The 27,690-nt window shown below is 51.7% G+C and overlaps 1 protein-coding gene across 1 annotated transcript in view; it reads right to left on the bottom strand.

Annotated features, from left to right (window-relative positions):
* Positions 1–5,308: 5,308 nt before the first annotated feature.
* The window catches only part of PCP4 (Purkinje cell protein 4), a 51,806-nt gene continuing 29,424 nt past the window's right edge, over positions 5,309–27,690 (bottom strand). Inside the window, exon 3 of the mRNA XM_054578494.1 lies at positions 5,309–5,707. Within this exon, the coding sequence (XP_054434469.1) occupies positions 5,580–5,707 (128 nt within the window). The 3' untranslated portion in view covers positions 5,309–5,579. The remainder of the gene's footprint in view (positions 5,708–27,690) is intronic.

Here is a 27,690-nt window from a genome sequence, read left to right as displayed (position 1 = left end):
TCCAGGCCAAAGACTCGGCCTGTGTTTGGACAAGACAGCTAACCGAAGTTCCTCGACTGACTTCACAGCCAGGCCGGCAAAAGGCCCTTGGGCTGCGGGGCCGTGAAAAAGACTGAAGCTCGGGAAGCTTAACCAGAGAGCAATCCTCCAAGCCTTGGGAGCAACCGTGACTCATGTGCTGGCATCTCCTTAAACATTCAGGTGACAGAGACCCCGAAGCACAGGCAGTGAGAAATCTTGAAAATGGTGAGCTTCGGGAGTTCAGGATCTCCACATTCAGATCAGCTTTGCAGGACCCGGAGCAGGGTGGCTCCCCTTTCTCTGACATTTGACATTTCTCTGGTTGCTTTATCCATTATTATCCCTGCCCTGTGGGCCCCTAACTCCCAGGGAGGTCCAACACGGCATAGCAACATGTCATTCACCCTGCAATTCTTATTCCATTAAATATCTGTTCAGAAAGAACGCTGCTTCCAAAAGGGCAGCGTGGCACTGAACGGAGTCTGCGGCCACAGCCACGAGGAACACGGAGCCAACGGTAAAGCCGCAACTGTGAGGACGGGGTGACAGGCAGTGGGTGCGAATCTGAGCCGCACAGTGTGTCACCTGGGCAGGGAATGGAGTCCAAGGTGTTATTCAGGCAGATCACATGACAGCAGATGACATCAGGAGAAATGGAAGCCCTGGTCCTGCCAAGGTGGATGTTGGGCTGAACGTCTGCCCCCCAGGGATTCACGTGACAAAGCCCTAATTCCCAACGTGTTGGTAAGAGGAGGAGAGGCATTTGGGAGGTGACTAGGGTTAGGGGAGGTCATGAGGGTGGGGCCTATGATGGGATTAGTGTCCTTATAAGAAAAAAAGACACCAGGCCCTGGCTGGTGTGGCTCAGTGGGTTGAGCACCAGCCTGTGAACCAAAGAGTCATGGTTCAATTCCCAGCCAGGGCACATGCCTGGGTGGCAGACCAGGTCCCCAGTAAGCGGTGCATGAGAGGCAACCACACATTGATGTTTCTCTCCCTCTCTTTCCCTCTGTCTAAAAATAAATAAATAAAATACTTTTTAAAAAAAGAGAAAGATACCAAGCTCTCTCTTTTTCCACCATCTGAGGCCCCAGCAAGAAGGAGAGCCCTCATGGGGAACAGAATTTGCCGACACTTCAATCCTGGACTATCCGCCTGCAGAACTGTGAGAAATAAATGTCTATTGTCTAAGCTGCTCAGTCTATGGTATTTTCTCATAGCAGCCTGGACTAAGACACTAGACATTGAAACCTGACCAAGACACCCCACCACAATGATCGATGCTGGGAATTGGAGTCAAGTGAAATCTCCTAAATATGCCATTAATGAGACTCTTCATCTTAAACGTAAATCTGAAATAAGCTCCAATCCTAAACTCTTTCTCTCCAATCTTCCCTTACCATTATACTAATGTATCTAAGGTGATCTGCAAGGTATGTCAATTTTTTTCATTCAAAGTTACAATAAACAGACTGCAAGAAAATAGATGACCCTCTGAAGTTAAAATCACTCAACCCCAAAGAGGGGACCTATGAAGAGGACCCCTTTATGAGATGGTCTGCCATTGTCACTTGGGACTGAAACAACCCCTAAGCCCCTTTCAAAACAAAGGGATAGACTGAAAGGAAGACAAGGCAAGAACAGTAAAAGTAGCTAAAAATAGTGGGAAAAAAAGAGACAAAATTATTGTTGTTTGCAGATGGTAGGACTATCAACCTGGGAATCCTAAAGCATCCACCAAAAACTGATCAGATAGTGTGTAGTTCAGTGAGGGGAGTGGTTATTGAATTAAGTGTACCGATACCAGTAATTTTCCTAGGTAACAGCAAACCCATTAGCGAAGGCGTTGGGGAGAGACTGTACTCAGAGTCCCCCTCTCGGGAAGCACAATAAAACCATGAAATACGGAGAAAGAGAACAAAAAGACCTATATGAAGACAATTATAAAACTTTACTGAAAGTCGTAAAGTGCTATAAAGACACCAGTTCTTCCCCCACTGTGCCCCAACTTATTTATGAATTTAGTGTAACCCCACACCTGCGCGTGGCGCTCTCTTCTTCTGTAGGTGTCTGAGGTGTGCTATTCCTGGGTGCCTGTGAGCCCCGGATACTTCTCTCTTTCTGGCCCCTGTGAGTGGGTTTCTGCTCCTTGCAACCAATCGACTGGCTCAGCCTACTCTGCCCTCTGCCTCCTGGGGGCCCGTAGAGCTTGGAGCCCACATCCTCTCATCCGTCCTCTTGTATTTCTCTCCAAATGGGCTTTTGAAACTTCCTGGGGGGAAAAAAAAAGTTTGTTTTGCTTTGCTTTTTGCAGTTTTGACCGGACACAGTGCCAGCTTTGGCCCCGGTCCAACAACTTCTCGCCATTACCTGGCTCGTGTCCCATGACCATTAGTGCAGACTCACAGGAGGAGGATTCTGATTGGCTGAGCGCGCCCCTCAGGTCAGGTTTCCACCACTGACGCACCAGCCTGCAGCCAGAGGAGCAGAGGCCCGGGAACTCGGGGCTGGGTTGAGCCAGGAAAAGGGTGTTGGGGAGAGAAGCAAAGACTGACTCTGTCTCATAGGTCTGCCGTGGCTAGTGGCTTCCGTTTATCCGACGCCTGCCCTGAGCCAGGCACTCGGGGATTTCGTCTCATTTTCACTCCTACCATGTCTCCATCCGCCTCGCCAAGCAGATTCCATCATCACCTTGGCAGTAAGTAAACCGCCTTCCAAGGTAACTGACTTCTCTGCAGCCACTTGGCCAACTGGCTTGTAAGTCAAAGACAAATGCAATTGTAAGTCTCAGCTGTTGGGGTCCTCCCTGCCCAAGTTGGGGTTGCAGGGGCCCTCCCCCCAGGCTGGGGTGTGCTAACAAATCAGCCTCTGGACCTGCACATCTGAGCCTCTCCTCCTCCTGGGCCTGGCCCCGGTGCCCACCTGCATCTGCCCGGTGACTCCCACCATCTTTCCGAGGGACCGCTGAGGGCGGCGCCTCCTCAGGGAGACCTGGGTGATTCTGCGAGCTCGGCTGAGCCCGGCTGAGCCGCCTCCCCATCCAAACCACCGCAGCACTGCTCCATTTTCGTGTCTGTCTGTCTGGGCCTCGCCCCATCTGCCTGCCAGCGGCTCGGTGAGGGGTGGCCGCAGCACCAGGTACATACACGGAGTGAAGTTCAATAAACACACGTGAAGCAAAATTCAATTAGTGATGTTCCAACTTGCTCGGGCGCCCCCTGCGGACACTCCCTCTTCCTTCTAGGATGAGCACTGCCGCCCAAGGGACCGAAGGGCCCTCCGGGGCCGGGAGCTGAAGCCACTCCTCTTGCCTCGGGCTCCACGAGGTCATAGGCTCAGTATACCCAGTGCCCAGCTGAGAAGCAATAAATTAAACTCGTCCCTGTGGTTCAAAGGGGGCCCGAAGTACCCTTGACCTGAGATCGGAATGAGAAGCATGTATCAGAACCGTTGAGGGGCCTCTCGGACCATTGCAGCCCTCCCCCCACTCCGCCCCACTCTCCTTCTGCACCGATGGGCCAGCGCTGCTGAGGCAGTGCTTCCTGTCCTCTGAGAATTTGGGGGCCCAGGACCTCCTGCTTGGCAGGGACGGCCCCCCTAGGGGGAGCAACCTCCCTGTAAAACCAGACGTGCTTCCCGAGGGGTCCGAGCAGGAGATTGGGCCATCAGGGCCAGACGCGCCCCGTAGGGGAGGCCCTACTTCCTTTCTGTGAAGTATTCAGAGGCTGAGGGAACAATGGGGGTGCTGGGAACACAGGGTGGGGAGGGAGTTCATCCGAATTACACAGGCTCTTGTTTGTTCCCAGCTTCCTTTCCATCGGTACTTTAGGGAACTCCAGAGAACACTACATCAGAGCCTTTCTAATTTGTGTGGCATTTGTACCATCTGCATCTCGGGAAGCTTTCTATGGAGTGTCCCCTCAACCTGCTGTCCTTCTTTCAGGGGGCACCGCAGGCCACCAGGTGCGCAGGGAGCCCTGGCTGGCTGGTCCATCCTGCTGAAGCCATTCTTCGTGCCATAACGATCCTATTTAGTCTTTCTCTCGTTAAAGACCCAGCGGAAGAACCCAGAGCTCCGCCCCCACCCCGATCACTAACAGAGAGTTATCCAGGTGGACAAATCCCGACACCAAACAGTAAACACACTTTCAGATGGATTTTTTGAGACAGTTAATCCTCCCAAGCGCACCCGTCTTTCTGCATCCGCACCCTCAGGATGGCAAACAGGGCTCGGCCAGGAGCAGCCCCGCCTCCGCCCTGGTTGCCGCCTTGCACGCTGCCGTGGCTTCCGCCATGCTGTTCGCCTGCACCCCAGGCACGCGTGTGTGACCAAGGCACACACACACGGGGCCCCGCCCTCCTCTTCCCACCCCTTTTCCCATGCCACCTGGATCCTTGATTGAGGAGCTGGCAAAGGGAACAAATCGGATTCCCCACAGGGGTATAGCGCACTGTCACGGAGCCCCTCGGGGTGCCGAGGACGAGATGCAACCTCCACACAGGTCCGCATGTGGCAGAGCTCAAACAACAGCCGGAGGTGGGGGCTGGGGGATCCTGCCACCGCGGCCCCAAGGCAGGCGCGCCCCCCGCCCCCACCGCCCCGGGCTCCCGACTGTGTCCTCCCTACATGATGGACCTCTCCCGGCAGTGTGTGGAGCCCTCCAAGGCAAGGTGTGCGAAGCAACTTACCTGTGAGGTCTGCAGGGGCAGAGGTGGGGTTGGAGGGAAGCTGGCAGCTTCTCCAAATCACAGGTGGTGGCAAAGAGCCCCAACAGGGAGCAAATAGGTGTGAGGAGCTCAGGGAGGTGGGGAGACAGGAGCATGGCCTCCCCCTGGAGCCCCGCCGGAAGGAGCCCCGCAGGTAAGTGGCAGAGAGGCCCTCATCGGTGCGACACCCCGTGCGAAGGCCTGAAAGGCGCCTGCTGAGAAACCTGAGTGACACGTGCCAAACGCCGATGCATCATCCTCCCCCTCCTCGCTCTCCTGCATGAGTCATAACCCCCCCCCCAGTAAAGCTCCTGAACTTTGGCACCCCAGGGGACAGCGCTTTAGTCCCATCAAACGCAGGAAATGCTCTGCGATCGCCAGTGGGCAGTTAGGATTTCCCCAAGGAGACCACTGGTTTAAGAACAGGCCTCTCGGCCTCAACAGAAGAGCGCCTCCCGGAGGCACCTGCTTCGGCTCCAACCCTAAGGGAAGGAGAAAGGAGACACCTGGTTCGCAGGCCTTTAACGGGAGGCACGTCCCAGTTAATCAAGGGAGAGACAGAGGCAGACGCTTGCATCAGGCATCTTCACTCCATTTATTACAACGTCAGGGGGAGCAGTTGCAGGGGATGGTATCGGAGAGGAACACAGACATAAAGCCGCTCACAGCTGCCTCGTCTACTATGCCTGGCTAAGAGGGGGAGAGTGGTGGGGTCTCTGTACATGCAACGTGGGGCCTCTGTGCGTGTGGGCTGTGGGCAGGTGATCTCTCTCTAGGGCGTTTTCTCTAATTTCTCCACAGATGATGGTTGCGCTCGGTGTCTTCTGGCTGACGAGGAGGGGGCTCCCCTGCTAGGACTGGGACCCCGCCTTTTTCTTCTGGAATTTTCTGAACTGAGACTGAATGGCCACCGCCGCGCGCTCTGTTTCTGGCGCGTCCATGTCGATGTCAAACTCTTCTTGAACTTTCTTCTGCCCATCTGTAGCAAGAGAAACACAGACATAAGACAACCCCCGCGCTGAAAGCAAGCAGGAAGGCAGACAGCAGCCGCGGAAGAGCCCGGCCCCCCGGCCCCCGGCCCCCGCCCCCCACGTGGCTCTCACTACCCCCAGCACAAGACTGAGTCCTCACAGTGAAGTCCAGGGGCGCGTGTCCTGACCCCACCCAAAATGGCTGGCCACTGGCTGCGTGACCTCTACACCTGCCCGGGACGACGAAGCTCAAAGGCCCAGTCTCAACATCTCAGACATTTTCTGTGCAGGGTTTTCTGTTTCTCATGTTCATATATTGCATATAGTGTTAAACGTATCAGCTGGGCTATTATTTTCTCCTGGTATTTCGTGGAGCTACGGTTTAAACAGATATTAACCCAATGGTAGCTGATATTCACAGCAGCTCTGAGTTAAAATCATTGAGTCTCCGTGCAAACTTCCACAGCCAATGAGATTTTCTTATTGAATTAAGGCTTCTGTTTGTATCACTGTCACAAATGGATGTCGCCCTTTGACCTTCACAGTTAGGCTGAACCTTCCCAAGTCTTAACGCTTGATTCCAGCGAGGTAGGCTCAGCAACTTGTTTGCTGAGGCAGAAAGACTTGACTACTTCACAGTGCAAGTGACAGGAGAAAACACAATAGGAGCCAAACCAAAGGAAAAACGTGAAAAAAAACGTGAAAAACCAAAAGGAAAAAACGTGTGCCATGCACCTAACCGAGCACTGGCCAGCTTCTTGCCAAACACTAAAAACAAATAAATAAAATGCTCCAGTCAGAGAAGGGAAGAATCTTCAAAGCTCCTCAGCCCAGTGGAAGCTAATCATGAGAGTCACCAAAGGCACCCTTGTATTTTTTAAATACAGACCCGGGGCCCACCCCAGACTCGGGGCTCCCTCTTCACACAGCCACAGCGGGAAGGGCTCCTGAGAGCAAGACGGGGTTCACTAGTCCCGTCCCTGAGGGTGGGCCCGGGCAGCCCGCTTTTCCAAAGGGCTCTCCAGTGGTTCTACAGCGCAGTCCGAGTTGAATTCAGCTACTCTGTCTACGGATGAAGTGACAAACAGGAGTCTGGAGGTAGCTCACGGCAGAGTTGGGGACAGGGCCACCCCTTGGCACCTGGGGCAAGAGCCTCCCTGCCGCCTGGGCTGGCACCCGGAGCCTGGCAGTGTGAGGGGCACATCCAGGTTGAGGACAGGAGATTCAGGGACCCTGAGGCTGGACAGAAAGCCGTGGCAGGAGGGCAGGGACAGGGCTCTATTCCTGGTTTTGTCACCAGGTGACCTGAGTGTGCCATTTAACCCACAGGTGGCCCATTTGTCCCCTGCCTCTCTTGGTGGTGGGAAATGACAGTGTTTGCGCAACCCAAGGGGCACAGGGTGCTGCGGGGGCTGCAGAGTGAAGCAGGCTGTTCTCTCCTGCTTGCTCTGTTCTCTGTCTCTGCCTCAGAGGCAGATAGATAAGAGGTCAGTAAGAGATAAATGATAGGTTAGATAAATAAAAAGATCATAGAAGACAGGAATTCTTACCTATCTTACACTTTGATACATACATCTATACACACGTATATATGCCCTTATCGCAGATGTCTGGTTGCGTGGCACATTCCCTCCTCTCGCTCTCCTAGACCTAAGCAGGTCCTGCCGGGAGCTCTGCAATCACACCGGCACCCGGGAGGGAGGACGCGGCTTTGTAAGCATTGCCGACCGATCGCTCCGTGACCCAAATCAGCAGAATTGTTTCCCTCTATCCCCGATTTGCTGCCGGTGCCCATAAAAGCAGAGATTTTGAGTGCATCAGTGTTCCAGGACTTTGGGGCGGGTGGCGGGGGGGCATTATTTTAACCCATGAGCGCCCCGGGGATGCACGGGATAGTCTCCTGCATCTGGGAGCCATTCGTTCTCTGATTGGCACTTCAGGACCCCTTTCTTCGGGGTCCTCCTCTGGGGCAGGACCCCCGGGAGGGGCAGGAGATTCTGGAGGCTCAAGTCAATGCTTGGAAGCGTCCCTTGGGCAACAGCGCTGAGCAAGGGTCCAGCAAACCTGAAACAGGAACGGACCCTTTCGTACCAGTCACATCTGTGTAGGGGCGCCTTCACGCTGGGAACTGTCGTTTTCATGAGGTGATTTAGCATCCCCAGTCCCTTCCCCTCTGAGGAACCCTTGTGTCTGCTGGATCAGGCTCACAAAGCAGACAAACTCACTGATTCAAAAAGAAACAGGCGATTCCTCTTAGAGATTTAAAACGTTGCAGCAGCCTGAGGTTTTCTGAAGGGCCTGATTCATCTTTTTCCTTTTAGAATAACAACAACAACAAAAAAAAAAACCAGCAATTTTTTTCTTGACAAATGATAAATGAAAATGCAGAAAATTATGTATATTTAGGGATTATATAATGAGACAGTAAGGACAGGTCATAAAAATAAATTTCACAATTATATCTTAAACTAATATCTTCAGCCAAAAGTGATGTATAGATTCCTGCCTCATTTGAAGAATATTACAGTGTTTAAAAAACAAACCACTAATATTTCAAGAATCGTTACTTTCCGTCGACTTTGAGACCGACCGTTCCCGGGGAAGCTGAGCGTTGTCGCTCGTTCCTCCGAGCCAGCTGGGGATGTGAGCCAGCTGGGGACATGTAAGGCAGAGGAGGGGGACCGGATGGCGGCGGCGAAGGACAAGTAATCAGATTCGGTGGCACGGGCATCCTGGGAGCTGGAAAAGCACGGCTCTGAGCGCCCAGACTCAGCAGGAGCGAAGGGACGACAAAGGATGTGGCCTGGAGGGACAGCAGCCAGGCCCCAGTCCTCAGAGCCACTCTGCGGTGCCTCAGGCCCTGCGCAAATTCGAGTCATCGAGTTGCCTGCCAAGGCTCCCCGTCTGTGACGGCGGTGGTGGCACCAACAGAAGGGCTCAGGGTGGCCCTCTGAGAGCCTCCGCACCCCACTGTCACTCCGCGACAGAGGCAGGGTGCCCCCAACAGCACCAAGGGCCCTTTCTGCTGCTGAAGCCCAGAGAGGAGACCTGGGCCGTGTCTGCTGGGAACAGGAAGGGCGCTGGGATGGGGTGCTTCCTACGGGGTGCACCCCGTCCCCTCACCCCACATCATGGTTCTTCGTGGGGCAGTCACTACCTTACAATACTTCTCCCTCTGCTTCCTGGTCTGGGGTCTGTCACCGCACCAGGGTATGAGCTCCAGGAGGGGGAGACGTCACCTGCTTTGTCCCAGCAGCTCCCACACACAGGGCCCAGCACATACTGGATGCTCAATTAGTAACGGTCATTGCGAGTGAGTGCATTAATTAACGCGCTAGGCAGCTGCCCAGTGCATGCCTTTATCTGGACAACTAAACCCAGCCAGTCGTCCGCAGTGGTGACCGGGGCAGCTCCCTGTGGAAGGGTCCCTCACCCTCACTGCCAGCACCACGCCTTCAAAGGAGGGGGCTGGGAGGTGCTGTGGCAGAGCCTCCTTGGGGCGCTGTCCACAGACAACATGGTGAAGGCAACGGGAGATTCCTCCCCTCGATGGATGACACGGCCATGTCAGAACGACATAAGGAGGCGTTTAATGGGGGAGACTGGCAGGAAGTGGTCAGGGCCTGGGCGGGGAGCCGGGGCACAGGTGTCCAGGGGCGGGCTCCTGAGAAACCCCACCAATGCGGGTTCTCATGCCAGGGAGCTCGGCGGGGGGGCTCTCGCGCCCCCGTGCAGATCAGTGCGGGCCACCCGCGCCTGGCCAGGGCGTGAGGGTAAGGCAGGCCTGGCGTCCGGCAGACCGTGCCTTCCAGCCGCCCCTGGAACGAGGCCCACTCCCTTCCCACCGCAGACCCCTGCCCCGCCCCGGAGGAGGGGAGGCAGCGGTGGAGGGGGGAGAGCAGCTTTGGGGCCGTCTCTGAGTCTCTGTGACTCTCGGGAAGCTGAGCCACTTCTCTGGCTCTTGGTGGGTTCATCTTGTCAATGGAGAAGTCAAATCCTTTATGAAAAAAGCCTGACCCTCCTAGGCACCTGCGTCCACCTAGGTGCCAGCATCACAAGCAGATCAAGGCCATTTGTAAATCAAACCTCAGGCGGAGTGGTGCAGGGCAGGAAGGTCATGCAGAGACTGCGAAGCAGCTGAGGGGACGTGGCAGTCACCTGGCCCTCCAGCCTCGGGGCCCTGCGTCCGCTCGGTGGCAAGGTTCATGGATGCCCGGGGCCCAGACGCGAGGGGAGGGAGGGCTTCCCAGCAGGGCCGGCCACGTGTCCCTCAAACACGGGAGGGCGCCGAGTCAGGCCCCTGTGCCAGCCCCCCGCCCCCAGGCAATCGTTGGAGTGAGACAGGGGTCCGCGCTCAGGAGCACAGAGCGCGGAGACTGTACCCAAAGGCTGTACCTAAAGACCCGGGCAGCGCAGGACTCAGAGGCCCCATGATTGTAAACCTGGGACAGTGCACAGAGCAGGGCCCAGTCTCTGTAGCCGGCAGGCACGGGGGCCCCGCACAGCTTCTCCGTCAGAGGGACAGAAGGTCTCGGTGAGCAGCCTCCTCCAGGTGGCCGTGCAGCCCTGTCCTCATCCTTCTCCTTGTGGCTTCATCAAGCGGTCTGCGTGGGCTCCCCCTGACATTTTGATTTAGGATTCTGCTGCCTAAAGTGAGCAAACTGCATAGGCACCCTGCTCCCAAAGGCGGCCATTTGTCGGCCTGAGCAAACAAGAGTATTTCACCAGAGCGCTTCATAAACTGACCAGTATTACACAGTCGTTGTTATTTGTTTCTGTCCAGGGCTCTGGAATTGCATCATTGCTGTGTGACCCTCCTTGAAGAAATTCTGAAGCTGACCAGGAGATTCTTCATACCCATTAGCAGGTTTAAAACGAACAGAGAGCGATCGCCAACTCCCCTGGAGAAAGAGGAAACCCGATGTCCTGGCCACAGAGCTCAGGGGTGAGAAGTGGCCCATAACTATAAAGCCCTGTGTGCCGCAGGAGCCAGGACCTGCCCTGAGCCTTTCAGAGTTCACCCAGACTCGGCCAGCTCCATTCCCTGAAATACCTGTTCTCAAAGATAGGGGGCGGTCTGAGGAACGGAGGCTGGAGATCCATCAGGCTGGGCCGCTGACATCATCCACCCGCCCCTTACCCACCCTCCGTGTGCCCATCTGTCTCCTCTCCCCGCCTCTCTCTCTCTCAGAACGAAGAGCACAGCTGCAAAACGTACCCAAGCAATTAGACTTCACTCCCTGGGCAGAAACTTCATCCAACAACAAACACCCAGCGCAGGCTCTGCCAGCGAGCCCGGCACAATGGAGAAATGAGGTCCCCCAAGCTCAGAACATCTCATGGTCCGGTTCTGCCACACCCTCCCCTCCAGAAAGGAAGCCAGTCCTGTTCAGATTTACTGCAGATATTTCTTATGCTCTTTTCCTGAATATTGTGTTGTTTTCCTTGCAGAAACCGAGCCAGGACGGGGCCCTGCTGTCTTGTATTTTATTCCGTTGCAAGAGAAAGTTCAGGTGGCCCCTCCTGAGGATGCCACTGTAATAACAGCCACCTTCTACTGAGCGTTGCATCCATCCTCCCTCATAGACGTCAGTGGATTTTCTTTTACAGATCATTTCATGGCAAATGTAACATAAGGGACCATCCACAGGAAGGGAAGGAACTACTACCAGCTGAAGACGATTCCCGATGAATATTACGAGCCTCTGACGTTGTCACGAACCCCCATCAGATGGGAATGGGTTGCCGCCCTCAGACCCCGTATGCGGGCGTCTATTCTGAGGAACGCGGAGTCTTGCACAGGGACGGTAGTTGCCACATCAGCCCCACACCCATCAGCCTGTTCCTAGTGAGCAGCTGTGTTTGTCTGCAAAGTACCGCAGGCGAGAGGCTTAACCGACAGACACTGATTCTTTCACAGTCTGGAGGTGGGAAGTCCAAGGTCAACAGGTGGGCAGGGTTGGTTTCTCCTGGGGCTCTCTCCTTGGCTTGTGGACAGCCGTCCTCTTGCTTTGTCCTCCCATGGTCTGGTGTCTTTTCATCTTCTTATAAGGACACCAGTCAGATTGGATTAGGGCTCAGTCTAATGACCTCATTTTTAACTGACTCACCTCTTTAAAGGCTTTGTCTCCAAATTCGGCCACATTCTAAGGGACTGTGGGTCAAAGCTTTTGCCTGGGAATTTGGAGGGACACATAACAGCACCTAACCTAACACTGGGGATCTATAGACTTTTAAGTCACTGTATTCTTTGCCTTGTCTGGCTTCTGCAACCATTCATGAGAGCTGCCAGGAATGTCCTTTGTCCCTATTTTAGAAAGGTACATAGATGACAACATGGGTCACCCTAGATTCCACCAGTGGGTGTTAGCCAAGGACTGATCGGGGATCCAGGGCATGTTCTAAATCTTGTCACTTTCAGCTCCTTAGACATTGGCCAAGATGACAGCCTTCCGTGTGGACCCGCTCGTGTTGCTCAGGGTGGAAAAAATCTCTTAAGTGATCCAAGTCTAAGTCCATGATGTGGTCAACCAGTTTGCAAAATCTGCTTGTTCACCAGGCGTTCCAGGAGAATTGCCACCCAATCCCACCATTTGGTAAATGGTCTGGAATGCCTGCCGAAGCCCGTGGCCCAGCTAGGGGTCAGGAGGGAGCAGCGAGCAAACCCAAGCCCCTGCCCCCACCCCCCAGGGGGAAATAAAAAATGACAAGACACACGCACCAATACGTAATGGAATTTCAAAAATTCCAAAAAGAAAGTGGACTGATGAGCAGCAGAGTATGTGGTAAAGCAGTCGGGTAGGGCATGTGAGGAGACCTGTCCCCAAAGCCAGCCTACCACCCACCTGCCCAGGAGGGAGGGGCACCAGGAGCCCATCATCGGCAAGAAGCAACACTGTTTGAAAAATTAGTCTTCCCTTCTTGAAAAAAATTATTCTTGATTTATGTATTCACAATCTAAGTGGCAGGCTCTAAGTAATTAGCATAAACTCTTTAGAAATTAACAGACACACAGTCATCCAAGGCAAAACAGAGATATTTGTGGATCCTGAGCAGCCCAAGCACGATAAAAAAGTTTGAAACTCACATCACTCCAAAATATATCACTAACCGCCACGCTGATCAAAGGAACGCAGATATATATGTCACTGAGTCTATGATGATGCGAAGGCCTTACCTAGAGCAAGAAGTCGTGAACACAGGCGCTCGTACACACACGCACCCACCCACCCACCCAGCCACAGCAGTAAAGGCTTTCGTTTATGTATTTGTAACTCTCCGTATTTTAAGGTTTATTTTATGGAAACAAATTACCTCCTGAGGTCTAACCCTTAGATCAGAAATTTGCGCCTAAGCAGTAAATTGAGATATAATTGTCCTCAGCAGGAGTCGCCTGATTAGGAGGTGCGGCACAGAGTGTCCTATAAAAGGACCTATGTGTCCGCACGCCATCAAGAAATAACAATCATTTAACTTAAGTACGCCTTGCCAATGGGGCATCGGAATGCCAGGTTCTCAGAATGTCCTGCCTTCTTCCCAAGTGCAATATTAACTTGGAAGGAGTGAATAGCTGTCGTTGGTGTTGCTATTGATGTAGGTAAGGTATGGACTCAGCGCCTGCCTCCCAGCCTCTGAGGGCTCCCACCCTCTCGGCACCAGGGCCGGGTAGGGCCCAGGAGAGCCGGCGGGACTTCCTTCAGAGAGACCCAACCCCAGGCCTTGAGGCAAAGAAAGCCAAGAGACAAGTAAGAAAATCAAGTAAGGATTGGAATGTTTATCCCTTAAGCCTCACATTGGATCAAAATATACTCAGAGAACAAGGCCTCTAGTGTGAGAGAAAAGGCCAATCCCTCCCAAGAGAAAAATATCATAAAAATAAATTTATAGGCCTGGTATCTAACGATGCTGGCATAGAGCATCTACTTTATGAAATGCCAGGAAAAAAACAAAGACAGCACGTCCTTTTAAGAACCAGCAAATGAAGGAGGACACAGTTTCTCTGCCCGTTGTTCCTGGGTTCCACAATCCCTCCCCGGCTGGGCAGAGGAGGGTGGGTGTCCAGCAAGTGGCCCAGGGCTCCACCTCCCAGCGGCCTCTGCTCCTGCCAGCTGGCCCGGGGTTTATCAGATGGGGGCTGCTGGTGCGGAGAATTGCAATTTTCCAGGTCTTTGCTAAGCAGCAGAGATTAACAGCCTGGGTCAGACATTAGCAGCAGCCGGCAAGGAGGCCTTCTGCATCTAAAGTGTTCCTGCATTAAATAAAAATGCAATTCCCATTTCTGCTAACTTTCCATTTATCAGGTTTGCACTTTCTCTGGTACTCACAGCTTTTTCTGAGAGAAATTCTCTTTTGCCCTAACAGAGAGGCACCCTGAACCCGTCTCTTCTGTCCACACCGGCCTTTGGTTAACACAAAGCCTGGTTTGGTCAGCTGATGACGAGAGCTTACTTCCAGCTCTGCTGGGTCCCTTGCTTCTCATTATCCCATTTCTCTTGTTCCTACCCTACATGCCCCTCACTTTTATAAAATGACTCCCCAGCCGTGGTATTTAGATCATTAAATGAATCCATGGAAAAGAATGAGCACTGATAAGATCAGCCTTTTCCTCAAATTCATTAAGAGAACAAAGAAGACAATGGCCATATGGATGGTGTTTCCATCCCTGGTGTTAGACTTCCTGCGTGTGGTCCAATATGGCTGCCTGAGCACCTGCCCAGAATTTTTCTATTAGAAAAACAAAATCGGTTCCTAGTTGTATTCGTCAGCTCAAGGTGCCGTAACAACACCCTGCAGGCTGGGCAGCTCAAACAACAGAAATGTTTTTCTCTAAGTTCTGGAGGCTGGAAGCCCAAGATCAGCAGGGTTGGTTCTTTCCGACAGCCCTCTCACCCTGGCGCCCAGCTGGCTGTCACTCCCTGCGTCCTCATATGGTCCTCTCTCTGCACGTGTCTGTATCCTAATCTCCTCTTCTAATGAGGACCCAGTTATATTAAATTTGAACCCACCCTAACAGCCTCATTTAACTGAATCACATCTGTGAAGACCCAATCTCCAAATCGAGTCACATTCTGAAATACTGCACAGTCAGGGCTTCTACCCATACATTTTAGGGGGGACACAGTTCGGCACATAACACTAGGCAAAACATCTACCTTTTCTAGGCAGGTGAGGCATGATAGAAACAGGCGCACTAAGGAGAGCTCGAATTCAGGTTCTGCCGCTTGAGTGCGGTCCGATTTGCCTTTCTGAGGTTCACGTCCTTCCCCTGTGTTTGCAATAGGGATGATAACGCATCTCGGTTTGTCTGTCTCTTGAGGTATTCAGAGGGGCATGGGGAGGAAACACCCCGGCCCACATTGCCATGCGTAGAGGGCAATTACAAGGGCAGGGTTATCTCCTGAGATGCTGGCGTGCAGGCTGGCTTGCCCCACGCTCTCCCTCCAGCTCCTCCTCCAGCGCAGAGGCTGGGAGCCTGGAGGAAATTCACTCCCCGGTGGTCCCGGGAGTAGAGTTCAGCCTCTGGGGCTTAGGGCCAAGCAGGAGCACTGAGGCAGGATCATAAAAAGGCAGAAGTGAGCCCCGGGGAGGCTGGCCAAGGACAGGAAGATCCCAGTGGCTCAAAGGCAGAGGCGCTGGGTTTCCCTGAGGCAGCTGCAGGGATATCCTCTGTCTCGTGCCAGATGCCGCGTGCCAGTCAGCGACAGCGGCAGTGACTTCTGCAGCAAAGACCTGAGGGGCAGTGGAGTGTTTCCCATGTGCACCGTCCTTGGCTGTGCACAGCCCAGGCTGGGTCCTCTGCCTTCAGGAAATTCTGCGCGGTGCTGATAGCCTGGAAACCTCTTCCTCCAGACCTGAGCCAGAGCGGATTCTGCTGTCAGCACCACCATCTCTTCCAGGCACACCTTCTTCTCAGGGGGCTATGGCAGGCAGGCAGGCTGCAATATGTAAGGAAAGGCGCGACCCCAAGTCTTTAGGGACCTGATCGCAGGCTGTACTCACTGGAGAATAACTTGAATGAAAGTTGGTAAATGAGACCCCTCTCAGGGGGAGAATAATATACTAAATGTTTCCTTCCTCCTCTGAACACGTGGAAAAAAGGATGGAAAATCCTTCTCAAAAATCAGCAGCTAACTTAACCCTAGCAGCAAACCACTCACAAAAACCACTGTGTGCCCTTCACAGCTCTGACCAAGAAAACAAAGTCAAGCTGAATGGGGAATGAGAACCAAAGAGCCATCCAGCACGGCAGATCAGCCCCCCAGGCAAGCCAGCCAAGTATGGTAGGTGCTCAAGAAACTCCATGAGCAGAAATATGTCGTGGCTGAGTCTGCTCATAGCTTCCATTTACCTCCTTTTTTGTTTTAGTTATAAAACCCCTGATTTGGGACCGAGCACATGGTACCAACAACAAAGTTTCCAGACTTGTTGTTGTTGGTTGTAGCCACACAACTAGGTTCTGGTCAGTATAATATAGGTAAAAAGAAACCTCCTTAAAAGAAAGCTAACAGACACCCTTTGCCCTTATTTCTTGTTTCCATCTGTTTCCTGCTGGCTGGAATGCAGGTGTAATGGCTGGTGCTCAAGCAGCCATAATGGACCATAAGTTGGAAGTCTTACACCAAGGATGGAAAAACGTTAATATAGATGTTTAATGTTCCTTGAAACTACCCTGACTTCCCTCAGCTACCTAACTTCAGATTCCTTTTACATGAAAGAGAAATAAACTTTGTTCTTAAGTTGTTGTCATTTTAGGATTTTTACTTCTTATAGATGAACCTCATCTACTTACCCATATGTTATAAGTGTATAATTCATTTGAAAACATTACATTTCAAGCTGATAACAGAAATTGAATGCTACATCACTGTGCATAGGCACATAGTATGGCTTCGTTTTCCTCCCTTGGCTATGTAAAAAATAATAAACCGGCCCTTTTAAAATGGAGCTGGAGCTGCCCTCCCGGAGGAGCTGCCCCGCACGTCCCACATCTCACGTCTCAGACCTTTGGAATGTTATAACAGGACAAAATAGCCTCTGCCTGGGCCTAAAGCAACACTGCGCCCCAAGGAACTGTTTGCAAAGATAACAAGAAAGCAGATGTGATGACTAGGGGACCAATGACTACTGAACCGAAAACCAGAAACATTGTTCAGAATTAGCGTCACTACATTACGTTATCTGCACCAACAGAAATGCCTTCCTTCTACGGAGGCAGTTGTTCCCCTTCCTGTTTTCATAAATGCCCCTGGTGTGTGTGTGGTGAAGGGAACACTGTTTGGCCTTCTGCCTGAATCACTGCTTCCCAAACAGCTATTCGCTGAGCTCACATAATGCTAGTGACCTCTCACATTGAAAGTCCTTTTATTTTTAGCCCTGGCTGGTGCGGCTCAGTGGATGGAGCACCAGGCTGCAAACCGAAGGGTCGCCAGTTCGATTCCCAGTCAGAGCACATGCCAGGGTTGCAGACCAGGTCCCCAGGTAGGGGCACGCGAGAGGCAAACACATTGATGTTTCTCTCCCTCTTTTTCTCCCTCCCTTCCCCTCTCTAAAAATAAATAAATAAAATCTTTTTTTTTAAAGTCCTTCTATTTTTAGATTCACAGCTCTATGCTTTTTCTTCTGATATGTACACCTGTCCAGCTTCTGATGTGGGTGGCTGTTTCTTTATAGCACTTAGTTTTTAAAATCTCCACGTTTTACAGAAATATTTCCTGCACGCTTGGTAACCTTTGCCAACCATCACTCTCAGGCTTCCCTAACTGGCATTACCCTCTCTCCTTGTAAGGCATCAGCTTCTCCCTCCACATCTGCCCCTTCTGGCTTGTGAAAGTAGAAAACCTTCCAAGTGCTCGAACATCTAGAAGCAAATGTGAGCAAGAGGTGGCTCCTAGGTAAGCGTTACCCTGAGCAGGTGTGGGCCCACCCTTCACGCTGCCCCAGGTCTACTCGATTCTTCCTTTAAAGCTTTGGAATAACTTGAGTTTCCTTCTTTCTTTTGCATTGCCTGCTTTTCACCATTGCAGAGGAAGCAAACGCCTCGGACTCACTTCTGCACCAGCTTCTAATCTTTGAAACGCTCATTTTAAAGAACTGAACTCTGCAAATTTCACCACCGTAGAGAATTTTATAAAATTCCTCCATTTTTATTAGAAAGAAAGGTCAGATGCAATCACAGTTCCAGGACATCTTCCAGTTGCCGCAGGGGGCATTAGTTTACCTGGTTAACCCGATGTGAGCCCAAGTTTTGAACTCACCTCTCCGCCTCACTTTGAGACTTTGACTTTCACAGGGAAAAGAGGGAGCTAAGGCAATGGAAGTCATTTTAGGGCTCAGTGCAAAAGAAGGAGAAAACCGGTGAGACTAAAGGCCAGATGAGACCTGGGCTCTGGTGCAGTGCCTGGTCCAGTTCTGGGACTGAGGGCTGCAGAGAGCAGCGTGGACCGCGACCGAGACACACACATGGGAAAAGGAGTAGGACCAACGCTGTTTTCAGACTCCGGGAACCTGGGCTCCCCCGCTCCTTTGCCGTCTGCGTCCTGCCCCACAGAAGCTGCCTGTCTCCAGGGGTGCACCAGCATCGGGCTTCGGCCCGGCAGGTGGCTCTGCATCCTTCCGGGACCCCTGCCGGCAGGCAGCCAAGCCGAGGGGCTGTGCTACCTCACAGACGCATTCCCACCTGGCCCCACAGCCCTGTGCCTCCCATCCAGGGCGACTAGTGCTTCCCTTTGCAGATTTTCAGGGATGACAAGCTTTCTCAGAAGCACAAGACTATAAGGCAGGTGTGCCCCTTGTGTATAGAACATGACTTTGGGTACACATCTCTGAGTGGCGCCTTGAAAGAGCCGCACCCATGCCAACTCCCGCTGCAGCCAGGCTGAGTCACGCTCGCTCCACCCAAAGCCCCAACTCCAGGCTGCCACCAGCTGGGGCACCCCACCCGGTCCCGCGTCCCGTGCTTCACTTCACTCTCTACGCTTTTCATGTGCAAAAAGAAAAAGGAGCAGAAATAGACAAGACTACAGACGCTCCTGCCTTCCATATTTTAAAGTTCATTCAAATGTTCTGCACGTGGCCAAGGGTATGAGCCGGAACGTCCTAAGGACAGGGATGGGTTCTGCACAGAGGCGGGCGCCTGTTTGTAAGCATGTATTTTTGTGCAAATGAAGATGTATGCGCCCTGGTTTCCTCCTCCTATGGCCTCGGTTTACACATCCCTCTCCATGTGTTTAAGGCAAAGATGCATCGCTTCTGTTTTTTGTTTTGTTTTGTTTTTTACAGACACTATTTTAAGAGCTCAGGGCCAAGTACTTACTGATTTGTTGGAAATAGCTTTTTAGGGGATGAGTCATTTTAAGCTTTGGACTTTGTTATTGTACTTAGCAGGAGAACCAGGTTCGCATATTTGTAAAGAGAGAATCAAATCAAGCACCCATCAGAGGACTAAAGTTGTGCAGTTCTGAACCAGGAAGCTGAACCACATGGGGTACCCCAGCTGCTCAAGCCCAGCTAACAGCAGAGTTTGGCTTCAGTTTTTGCATTATTCAAGTATAATGTTCTGACAACGGATTCCAAGAAGAAATGGAATAAGAAGTGCTTTCCGAGGAAGTAGAAAAGTTGTAGAGCTCAGAAAAATCCAGATGAGAGCTGTGTTTGGTCTGTGAGCCACCACCACTGCCAAACCTGCTCTCTCGTGTGACACTGTGTCAGGAGAGCCAGGCACCTGCCCTTTGGGCAGCCCGTCGACGCCAGCCCGACCAGAAGTTCTGACAGACCAAACACAAAGCCAAGGATTTTTATCTCAAGAATTTCAAAGAGAGAGAAGCTGCCAGTGTCAGACAACATGCTCTAAATTATCCCATTTTGAAACAGCTTTGTAAAAAACATAATTTTTCAAAGGAATGGCATTGTCATATCATCCCTGGAAGCATTCTATTAATAGAAGTTATAAAAATATTCCTGTTTAGATCAAAAATTTAAGCAATGATTAAAAAAATACATATACCCATTTTTGGTGACTGCAGCTCAAGGGAACACTAATAGAGGCCAATGTCAAAACACGGATGGCAAAGCGCATGCAGATGGAACGTTAGGGGAGATGCCCACCATCAGCCATGAGGGAAGGGAAGCAATGGCAGGGCAGTAGCCCTGACCTTCTGCGGAAGCCATCTGCAGCTGAACTGAAGGAGGATACACCGGGGTTACATTTTGCCCGCTGCGAAGGGCCAGGGTGACCAACAGGCTCCTTCCAGCCCACACACGTCCTGCCAGTATTTTATGGTTTTGTTCTACTTTGAGATGTGTGAACAGACTAACGCCGGACATTTTGTCTTCAGGTAGCTCACGATGTCTTTCTAGGACCCAATTCTAGCCTCGCACAAATTAGCCTGGCTCATAATTTCAAAATTATAGTTCAACTCCTCCATATATTGCCATAACTTAAGGCGTCGACGGGCTGGATTCACAGAAAAGGCAAGTGAGACCTTTCAAGAAGTAGCTGGAACTCCAGGTGCAATTGCCGTGTGATGGGACAGGGCGCATGCTGGCGACACCACGCACAGTCCCCGTAACATGTGGCACCCCACGGCACCGCCCAGGTCGGCACGTGAAGTGGTGTCCGGGTTCTCAAAGAAGGTCGGACTGCCTCCGGCTGCAAAACCGCAGGGGCCTGACCTCAGCGGTGTCAGGAGCGCTGGCAGCAGCCTCTTTGCGCACTCAGAAGGGTCCGTTTCGGCCTTGGGAACCCCTACTCTTCTCGTTCTTGCGATGAGTGAGCCGCTGTCCATACCGATCCTCCCCTGGAGGCAGCCTCATTGCCAAACTGAATGCATGTCATCAAAATGCGGCTTGTCCAGATAAACGACCAAATTTTCTCATTTTCCCACATTTTGTTGAAATAGTTATATTCGTTGTTATCACATGTTCACGGCCAGTGACGATCTGATTCATTGAACCTTCTTTCCCCTCTACTGCCTGCACCAAAATCAGCAGGGGATTTCTCCTTTGGATTCGGGCTATATTTCCTCAATGTTGTCAGAAAATAAACTCAAAAGATGTCAGACATCTTACAGCATCCAGAACACAGACAGCCGCAGGATCATCACGTGTCAAAATCAGGCAAGAGCCTAAAGACAACATCATCCCACATGAGGAACTGGGACCCAAAGAGATGAGGTGATTCAGCCCAGGGTTAGCCTTTGGCCAAACCGAAGGACCCCAGGGAGGAGGAACCCTGGGGAATCACGCTTCCCCCACCCTCCACAGCAAACAGAATCGGCTGGGGCGGGGCTCCTTGCCTGAGCGGCCAGGCAGGCTCAGAGGTCCTGCCATCAGCGGAATGGCCTAAAAATGAAGGTCCTACAAGCAATCGACTAAGATGCCCAAGTGAGGCTGGAGAGGAGGCGGTGGCGTGCTGGCAGCTAATCCGTGGATAAACGCAGCAAAAATTTGCTGCTACACGTTTCCTGATTTTCTCCCGAAATTCCTAAGAAACGATTCTTGAAGGTGACTAACTGGGAGGCACATTCTGGGCACTTGTCATGGCCAGGCAAGGTGCTGTCACCTACCACAGGCATCTTCGAGGGCCGTCTCTGGCAACCCACCCATTGTCAAGGCGCACGGTAAAAACGCTTTCTTTATAGGCCGGTGGGAAATTGGGGTTTTGGTGCGTGCACATCCATTCAGGCTGCTTTTGGCTTTAAAACGCCCAAACCCTAAGTCTAAGGAAGCCGGAGGCACGAGACGCACAGTCTCGTTGGAATCAGCACCATCAGCAATTCTGCGTGCCGCAGTGAGTTCTGCGGTACCAAAGCGGGGCCTGGGGCTCTCGGTTCCTGAGTGAGCGGTCACTGGAGGAGGCTGATGAGGCAACATCAGCCCCTGGCCATGAAACATCCCTCTGCCGTCCAAGGAGACTGCGTGTTCTAAGTGAATGCCGAGCACCGTTCAGCTTTCAGTTATCTTCGGGGGCTGAGATGACTGAATGGTAGAGAGAGGCCACATGCTTTAGAAATACTGAAGCGCCGCTTGCCGAGCACAAAAATAGCGGCAGGCGTCTGTTTCCCATGATGGTGCAGGACTGGAGTGTTCTCGTAAACGCTGTGAAGGCAGCCATATTGCTGCCTGCCCAACCCCCGCCCCTGCCCCGACCTGGATCTGTGGAACCAATACATATTTCAGCTGATCAATGGTCACTCAATTCTGGGTCCCAATAGGAAAAAGGGACATGGCAGCCGGAACTGGATGACTATGGTCAGACCCCAAAGGGCTCCCAGGGGGAGGGTAGGAAGCTCTTCTGATCATTTTGGGGAGGAGGTGGGGAACCTTCAAGGGGAATAGAATTTTTATTGTCTCATGAAATTAAATCTAGTAATGTGCAAGTAATTAACCTTTTTGCTCATGACAAGGGGCAATTTCTATTTAAAAAAAACAGTAATCATAAAAATGTCACATGAATGCTGGAAAAAGCGAAGTTTATAAATAGTTATATTCTAAACTCAGAGATTCCACAATAATAATTATCCTTTTTCCCTCCTGAATGTCCAAAGTATGGTTTACATTAAAGGGGCTCAAATGCTCATTTCTTTAGGGGGTTTTCCCCCCTGAGGTTCCCAAGAGAACACTGTCCCTGGCTGCGTGGGGAAGGAGAGGGCTGAAGAGGGGGGTTCTGGCCAGACCTGACTGAGGAGAAAGAGATGCTCTTTGCTCCCGGTTTTAAGCAGCTGCTGTTGCAGTCACAAGTTTGAAGTTTAACTCAAGGTTCTGAAACTGAGGACTCGGTGAGGGGCCTAAGTGACCGCAGATCCGGTCCTCGATGCCTCTCCAGGGGAGCGCAGGCCCATGGCAGCACCTTCTACCCGCCTCCTGTCTGCACCGCTGGCTGGGGACCATGCGGAGCAGCATCCGTCCAGGCTACATTCCTATGAAGGACCCCCACCCCTGTCTTTGGCCCCTCCCTTTCTTTCCAAACGCCCCCTGCAGGGGGCTGGGGGGCTTTCTGAGGGCCTCACGCACACATTAATCTTCACAGAGACGGTCTAATTGCTCTAAGAATGTCAACTACATCATCTTTCAAAAATAGCTCTGACAGTTTTCCTTTCTTGAAAAATGTTAAGCCAAACGATGATACTACATAGTTAAAATAAAAGGATGGCATTGGTGGAGCACTTTCTGTTTTCTCTCTCTCTCTCTCTCTTTTTTTTTTTCCTGAAAGCAATCCAGAATTCGTTTGCAAAAATCATTCCTGCTTTGTCATTGTAAAGCTGCAACGTTATAGCATAAGAGGCTACATTTTTTTAATTAGGGAAGACCGAGAGAGGTCTCAGGTGACCTGGCCCCAAGGCCCCAGAACAAGAACCAGGGCAATTTTCAACTCCGCCCCACCCAAGCCCCTGCCACGGGCCCCCCACTCTTCCTAGCCACGCTGCGGCGGCTTTGTCGCATTTGTCCAATGGTGGGGAGATGCTAGAAGCAATCGGACGACAGAAGGAGGGAGGTCTGGGAATTTATTCCCTTGCCTCCTTTTCCACTAGGGTTGCCAGATAAAATACAAACTGTTCAGTTAAACGTGAATTTCAGATTAAAAAATGGGAAAAAAAATATAGTGAAAGTACGCTCCAAATATTTCCAGAACAAATTTATACTATAAAAAAATTGGTTTTTGCTTCTCTGACACTGAAATTTAACTGCGCATCCTATATTTTTATTTGCTAAATCTGGCAACCCCGAACGTCTACAAGATGGCCCGAAACTCAGGTGTGTCCTTGGAGGGAAGAAAGCAGCCCCGTGGGGCCGCCCCCCCACGCAGCGCCCTCTCTGGGCTCTGGCGCCTCCCTTCGGCCTGGCCGCTGCTAGGCTGCGGTGCTACACCGTCCTTGGAAGGCTTTCCTAAGCCCCGCACACACCTTCGCAAACAGTCCGTTTTGTGGTTAATGCCACCCAAAGGGTTCGGGTGGTCTGCGCCTCTATTTCCTCCCAGGACTGTGACTGATACCTTCTCTGCTGAGGACGCCCAACGCCACTCTGCCTGCACTGCTCTTTGACATATTCCATCGCCAGCTCTTATTACAACCTCTAGCCCCGCGCAGGTGCTTAGCAAATATTTCTTGATTGAATGAATAAGCAAAACAAAGCTGGAGTCCATACTATTTTGCAACTTCTCTTTTCTGGCTATTAAGGACCTAAAGGTCTGCATCCTGAAGAGATTATATTCTAACCAGCAAAGAAGAGAAACACAATTGAAGATGTACCTGAAGGGAGTGAGAGGCGCGGGACCGGCCCGTGTGAGCAAGGATGAGCGGTGTCGGCACGTTGCTGTTAACCGTTGCTGTGGAAAGTATTATCCCAACACTTAGCGGCTTAAACACAAGTGAATATTCTCCCCTCCAAGTCTGTAGGTTGGTGGGCTCAGCCAGGCACTCTTTGCTGGCCTCTCCCATGCGGTTGCAGCCAGATGGCTCTGGGGCTGGAGTCACCTGGGGGACCTTCTCCCCGCTGCCAGCCAGCCGGGCCGCGGTAGCAGCACGGTGGCTGGCTGGCTGGGCATCTCTCCGGAAGCTGCTCTGGGCGGCTAGCTCAGGCTTCCTTCAGGCACGAGGGCTTCAAAGTGGTCAGACTTCTCAAGTGGCAACTGTCTCCTCCCACCGAGGGAAAAAGGGGAAGCTGCCAGCTTCTTAAGGTCTGGACCAGGAAGTCACACGCCCCCTCTCTGCGTTGTGCTGTTGGCCCGAGGGGTCACAGGCTGCCCCGACAAAGCTGGAGGGGACTCTGAAGCCCCAGGGGTCAAAGGCTCAGTGGCCATCTTTAATCCCCTACAAAGTAAGCCCCCAAACCAGAAATCATACAAAATTACAACCAATATACAAAGCGATCCAGGAATGTTCACCAAGTCCATTAAAAAGTACAGAAAACCCAAGAGGGCAAGGGAGTTTTATGCCCCTTATTTGGAAAATCAGATTCAAATTAATCTTCATACCAGGCAGTTTCCAGTGACCTATCTGCTGTGTGTAAACCGGGATGCAGTTTGGAAAGTAGTGGGGGAGATGGCGCATTGGGACAGAAAGGATGCATATTTGCTTTTGAAAAGAGAGGCTGGAGTGTGACGCCCGTCACTGGTCCCTCGCAGCTGGCGACATGGGCAGGGGCCCACGCGGAAGGCCCAGGCTGGATCCCCGCTGGGCCTGACACCTGTTTATCACAGGCTCGGAGCAGAGGACAGACAAGGGAAGGAAGCGGCCGTGGGGCACCCGGCGTGCTCTGGGAGACAGGAGCCGGACAGATGCAAGTCCGTGGTGGCCAGAAAGATGTCCCAGGGACAGTCACAGGGACCCTAAGGCCCCTTTGGCCCCACGCAGCTCAGACGGGAGAGCAGGTCCCACTTGTCGGAAGGGAGTCCAGTTTCTGAAGACAATCGGGCCCGCTCCACGGACCAGGAGCACCCTTTCCCAAAGGCATCAGCATTTCCACATGCCTTTGTAATCGCAGATGAGCCCACCGGTAGGAAACCCACGTTGAAGCCATTTTACCACACAGCCCAGGCTGAAATTCAAGTTGGTTCTCTGTTCTGAAAAGTTGCTCGCTGTGCAAATGAATTCTATAAATAAAACAGTGTTTCACTTACTTACAAAAAGTAAAATGTTTTCAAGCCCTTGAAAAATATTATTTCCATACTAATAATTGATAGGCAGAATATGAAACGTTCCAAATCTCCTGACTGGGGCAGGATTCCTCAGGGTAGGATTGTCATTTTCCGGTAAATCTGCTTCATAGGCTTAACAAATCTTAAACAACAAGTCTTTAGCATAATTTATAATTTCAGTTTCTCACTAAAGCATATGGGACTTCTCCATGTGACATGGAACAAAATTCTATCTTCAGTTGGTCTAAAGTTATCCAGTGTTTAATCTCAAAAAGAAAGAAGGAAGGAAGGAAGGAAGGGAAAATATGGATATGCCCCAAAATTAACATATCGCTTTAATGTTTTAGTCCTAAAAATTAACATGGCTGTCCCCGTAATAACTCTGAGATCACACGTGCTTGCCCAAGGCTAGGTAACTAAACTGACGAGATTATGGTGTTGCATAGACTCCATTTTCAGCTTGGCCAAGATGTGAGCCTGTTGACGCTGTTCTGATCCACGGACTCAGACAACAGGCCAGCCTAGTTGCCAGTTTACAACCAAGACCCCCAGTGAAGGGGGAGCTCTGGACAGAGTGTAAATGAAGGCGACCTGGTGCATTTGGACCGCAAGCCGGACAACCAAAGCTCTCCCCCTGCGATTGATGTGACCTTGAGAAAATCACATGATTTCCTGAGAAATTTTGCCTGGCATGGCCTCCCTACCCACTCTCCAAGTCTGCAATGGAATCAAACAGAAGATGGTGGGCAAGAGCATTTTCAGTTGTGCAATGTACACAGATTGGGAGCATTATAAGGAGGAGCAGGCACAAATCTCCCCTCCTGCTGACAACATGTCAAGCATGTTGGGTGAGTTAGAAGCACTGTGTTTATCCAAGGTATTACACGCTGAAGCTATTACACTGCTCAACTTAAAGGATGAAGAGAGAACTCACTCTTGTGACTGACATTGAGGGTAATAAAGTCCTTGTCAACACTGATTCCTAAACTGACCCCCGCCCCCGACAGAATCCTCTCACTTGAACAGTATCACCATTGACCAGCTTTGTGGGGAGACCCTGATGGTTTAAAGGGCTGGCTTTAATAAGCAAGTACAATTTTATTTTTTTTCCCACCTGGATCAATAGCCAGAAGTGACGCGGGCACCATATCTTCCCTCTGGAATACAGAGTCTTCAGTGTTCCGAGCCCACAGCGCAAGGGACACATCCCACCGATAATACCTGAAAGTCGCATTAGCATCTCAGCCACTGTTGTTTTGACTTTTCTTTCTGGTCGCTTCAAATGTGGAAAAAGAAGGAGAGAAAAGACCAAGAGGCCCAGATGGGCATCAGAATCCTTTGACTTATTGCCTTGAAGGCGTCACGTGTCTGCGGTATTCACGGCAGTGCTCACACTGCACCAGCCGGGTGAGGCCTGGGCTTCCGGAGCCTCACAGTTCTGTTACAGCTGCAGGAGCAGATGGAAGGCTCTCTGGCTTGGGCACGTGGCCCACCTTAAACACCAGTCTCTTCAGGGAGGTGCTTTTCCCACAGCCAGGTGCAATTGTGCACATTTTAAGCAGCACGTTTCCGATAACGTTGCCTCTCCGCCTTCTAAGTTGCATTTTCTTCTTTTCCAAGAAAGCTTAGGACAGCAAGATCCTACTAAACTCCTACTGCGATTGATGCAGAGCTGGTGTCTTAGATGCTCCGCGTGGAGCAGAGGCTCACAGACCCCGGGCTCCCAGACACCCGCACACAGCCTGTAGAAAAGCCGTGGATCTGCAGGGCCGGCTGTGGGCTCCCATCTGCAGCAGAACCAAGTCATGTCAGCGCTATAGACAGATACAGGGCATGAGCCCTCTGCATGTAGCCTTTCTCAAGATTGCATTCCTCCTCTTGCCTTCCATCCCAGAGTTCCATGCTCAGGAGCAAGCGTAGCCTGGCCGAGCCTCCACCAGAATTGACCTCTCTCCAGTGCGGTGGTTGGTGCTGCATCGCTTCTTGGTCCTGGACCCCCTCATTGGGTCTCCCTACTCCAGGCCAATCTCGCCCTTCCACACGAAACCTCACCCGCACACGTCCCCAAGCCAAGAAGCAGTGGTCGTGGATCCCAGGCCAAAAGCTGCCCAAGTCAGTTTGTAGGCGCTGACTGACCATCAGGCACCCAGAACACCAAAGAGGAGAATGGTAGTATCTACTGGGTGATCCAGAGCCAAGGGGAGGGTGTAAAGTGGTTTGGGAATAAATATTGGATTTTGTTTCTTATTTGAAAAACCATGCTCAGATTAATAGTAACGTATCTATCTGTCTACAAATCTGGTCCCTCTCAATCAATCTCTCTCTCCACCTATTCAACAGCAGAGAAATAAATTCATG

Source organism: Pteronotus mesoamericanus, unplaced genomic scaffold (genome assembly GCF_021234165.1).
Source record: "Pteronotus mesoamericanus isolate MK-2021 breed Mesoamerican mustached bat unplaced genomic scaffold, CSHL_Meso_final contig_116, whole genome shotgun sequence".
In the NCBI taxonomy this organism is placed as follows: Eukaryota; Metazoa; Chordata; class Mammalia; order Chiroptera; family Mormoopidae; genus Pteronotus; species Pteronotus mesoamericanus.
The sequence above is the reverse complement of the archived record's forward strand: the minus strand, read 5'-3'. Positions and strand labels throughout refer to the sequence as shown.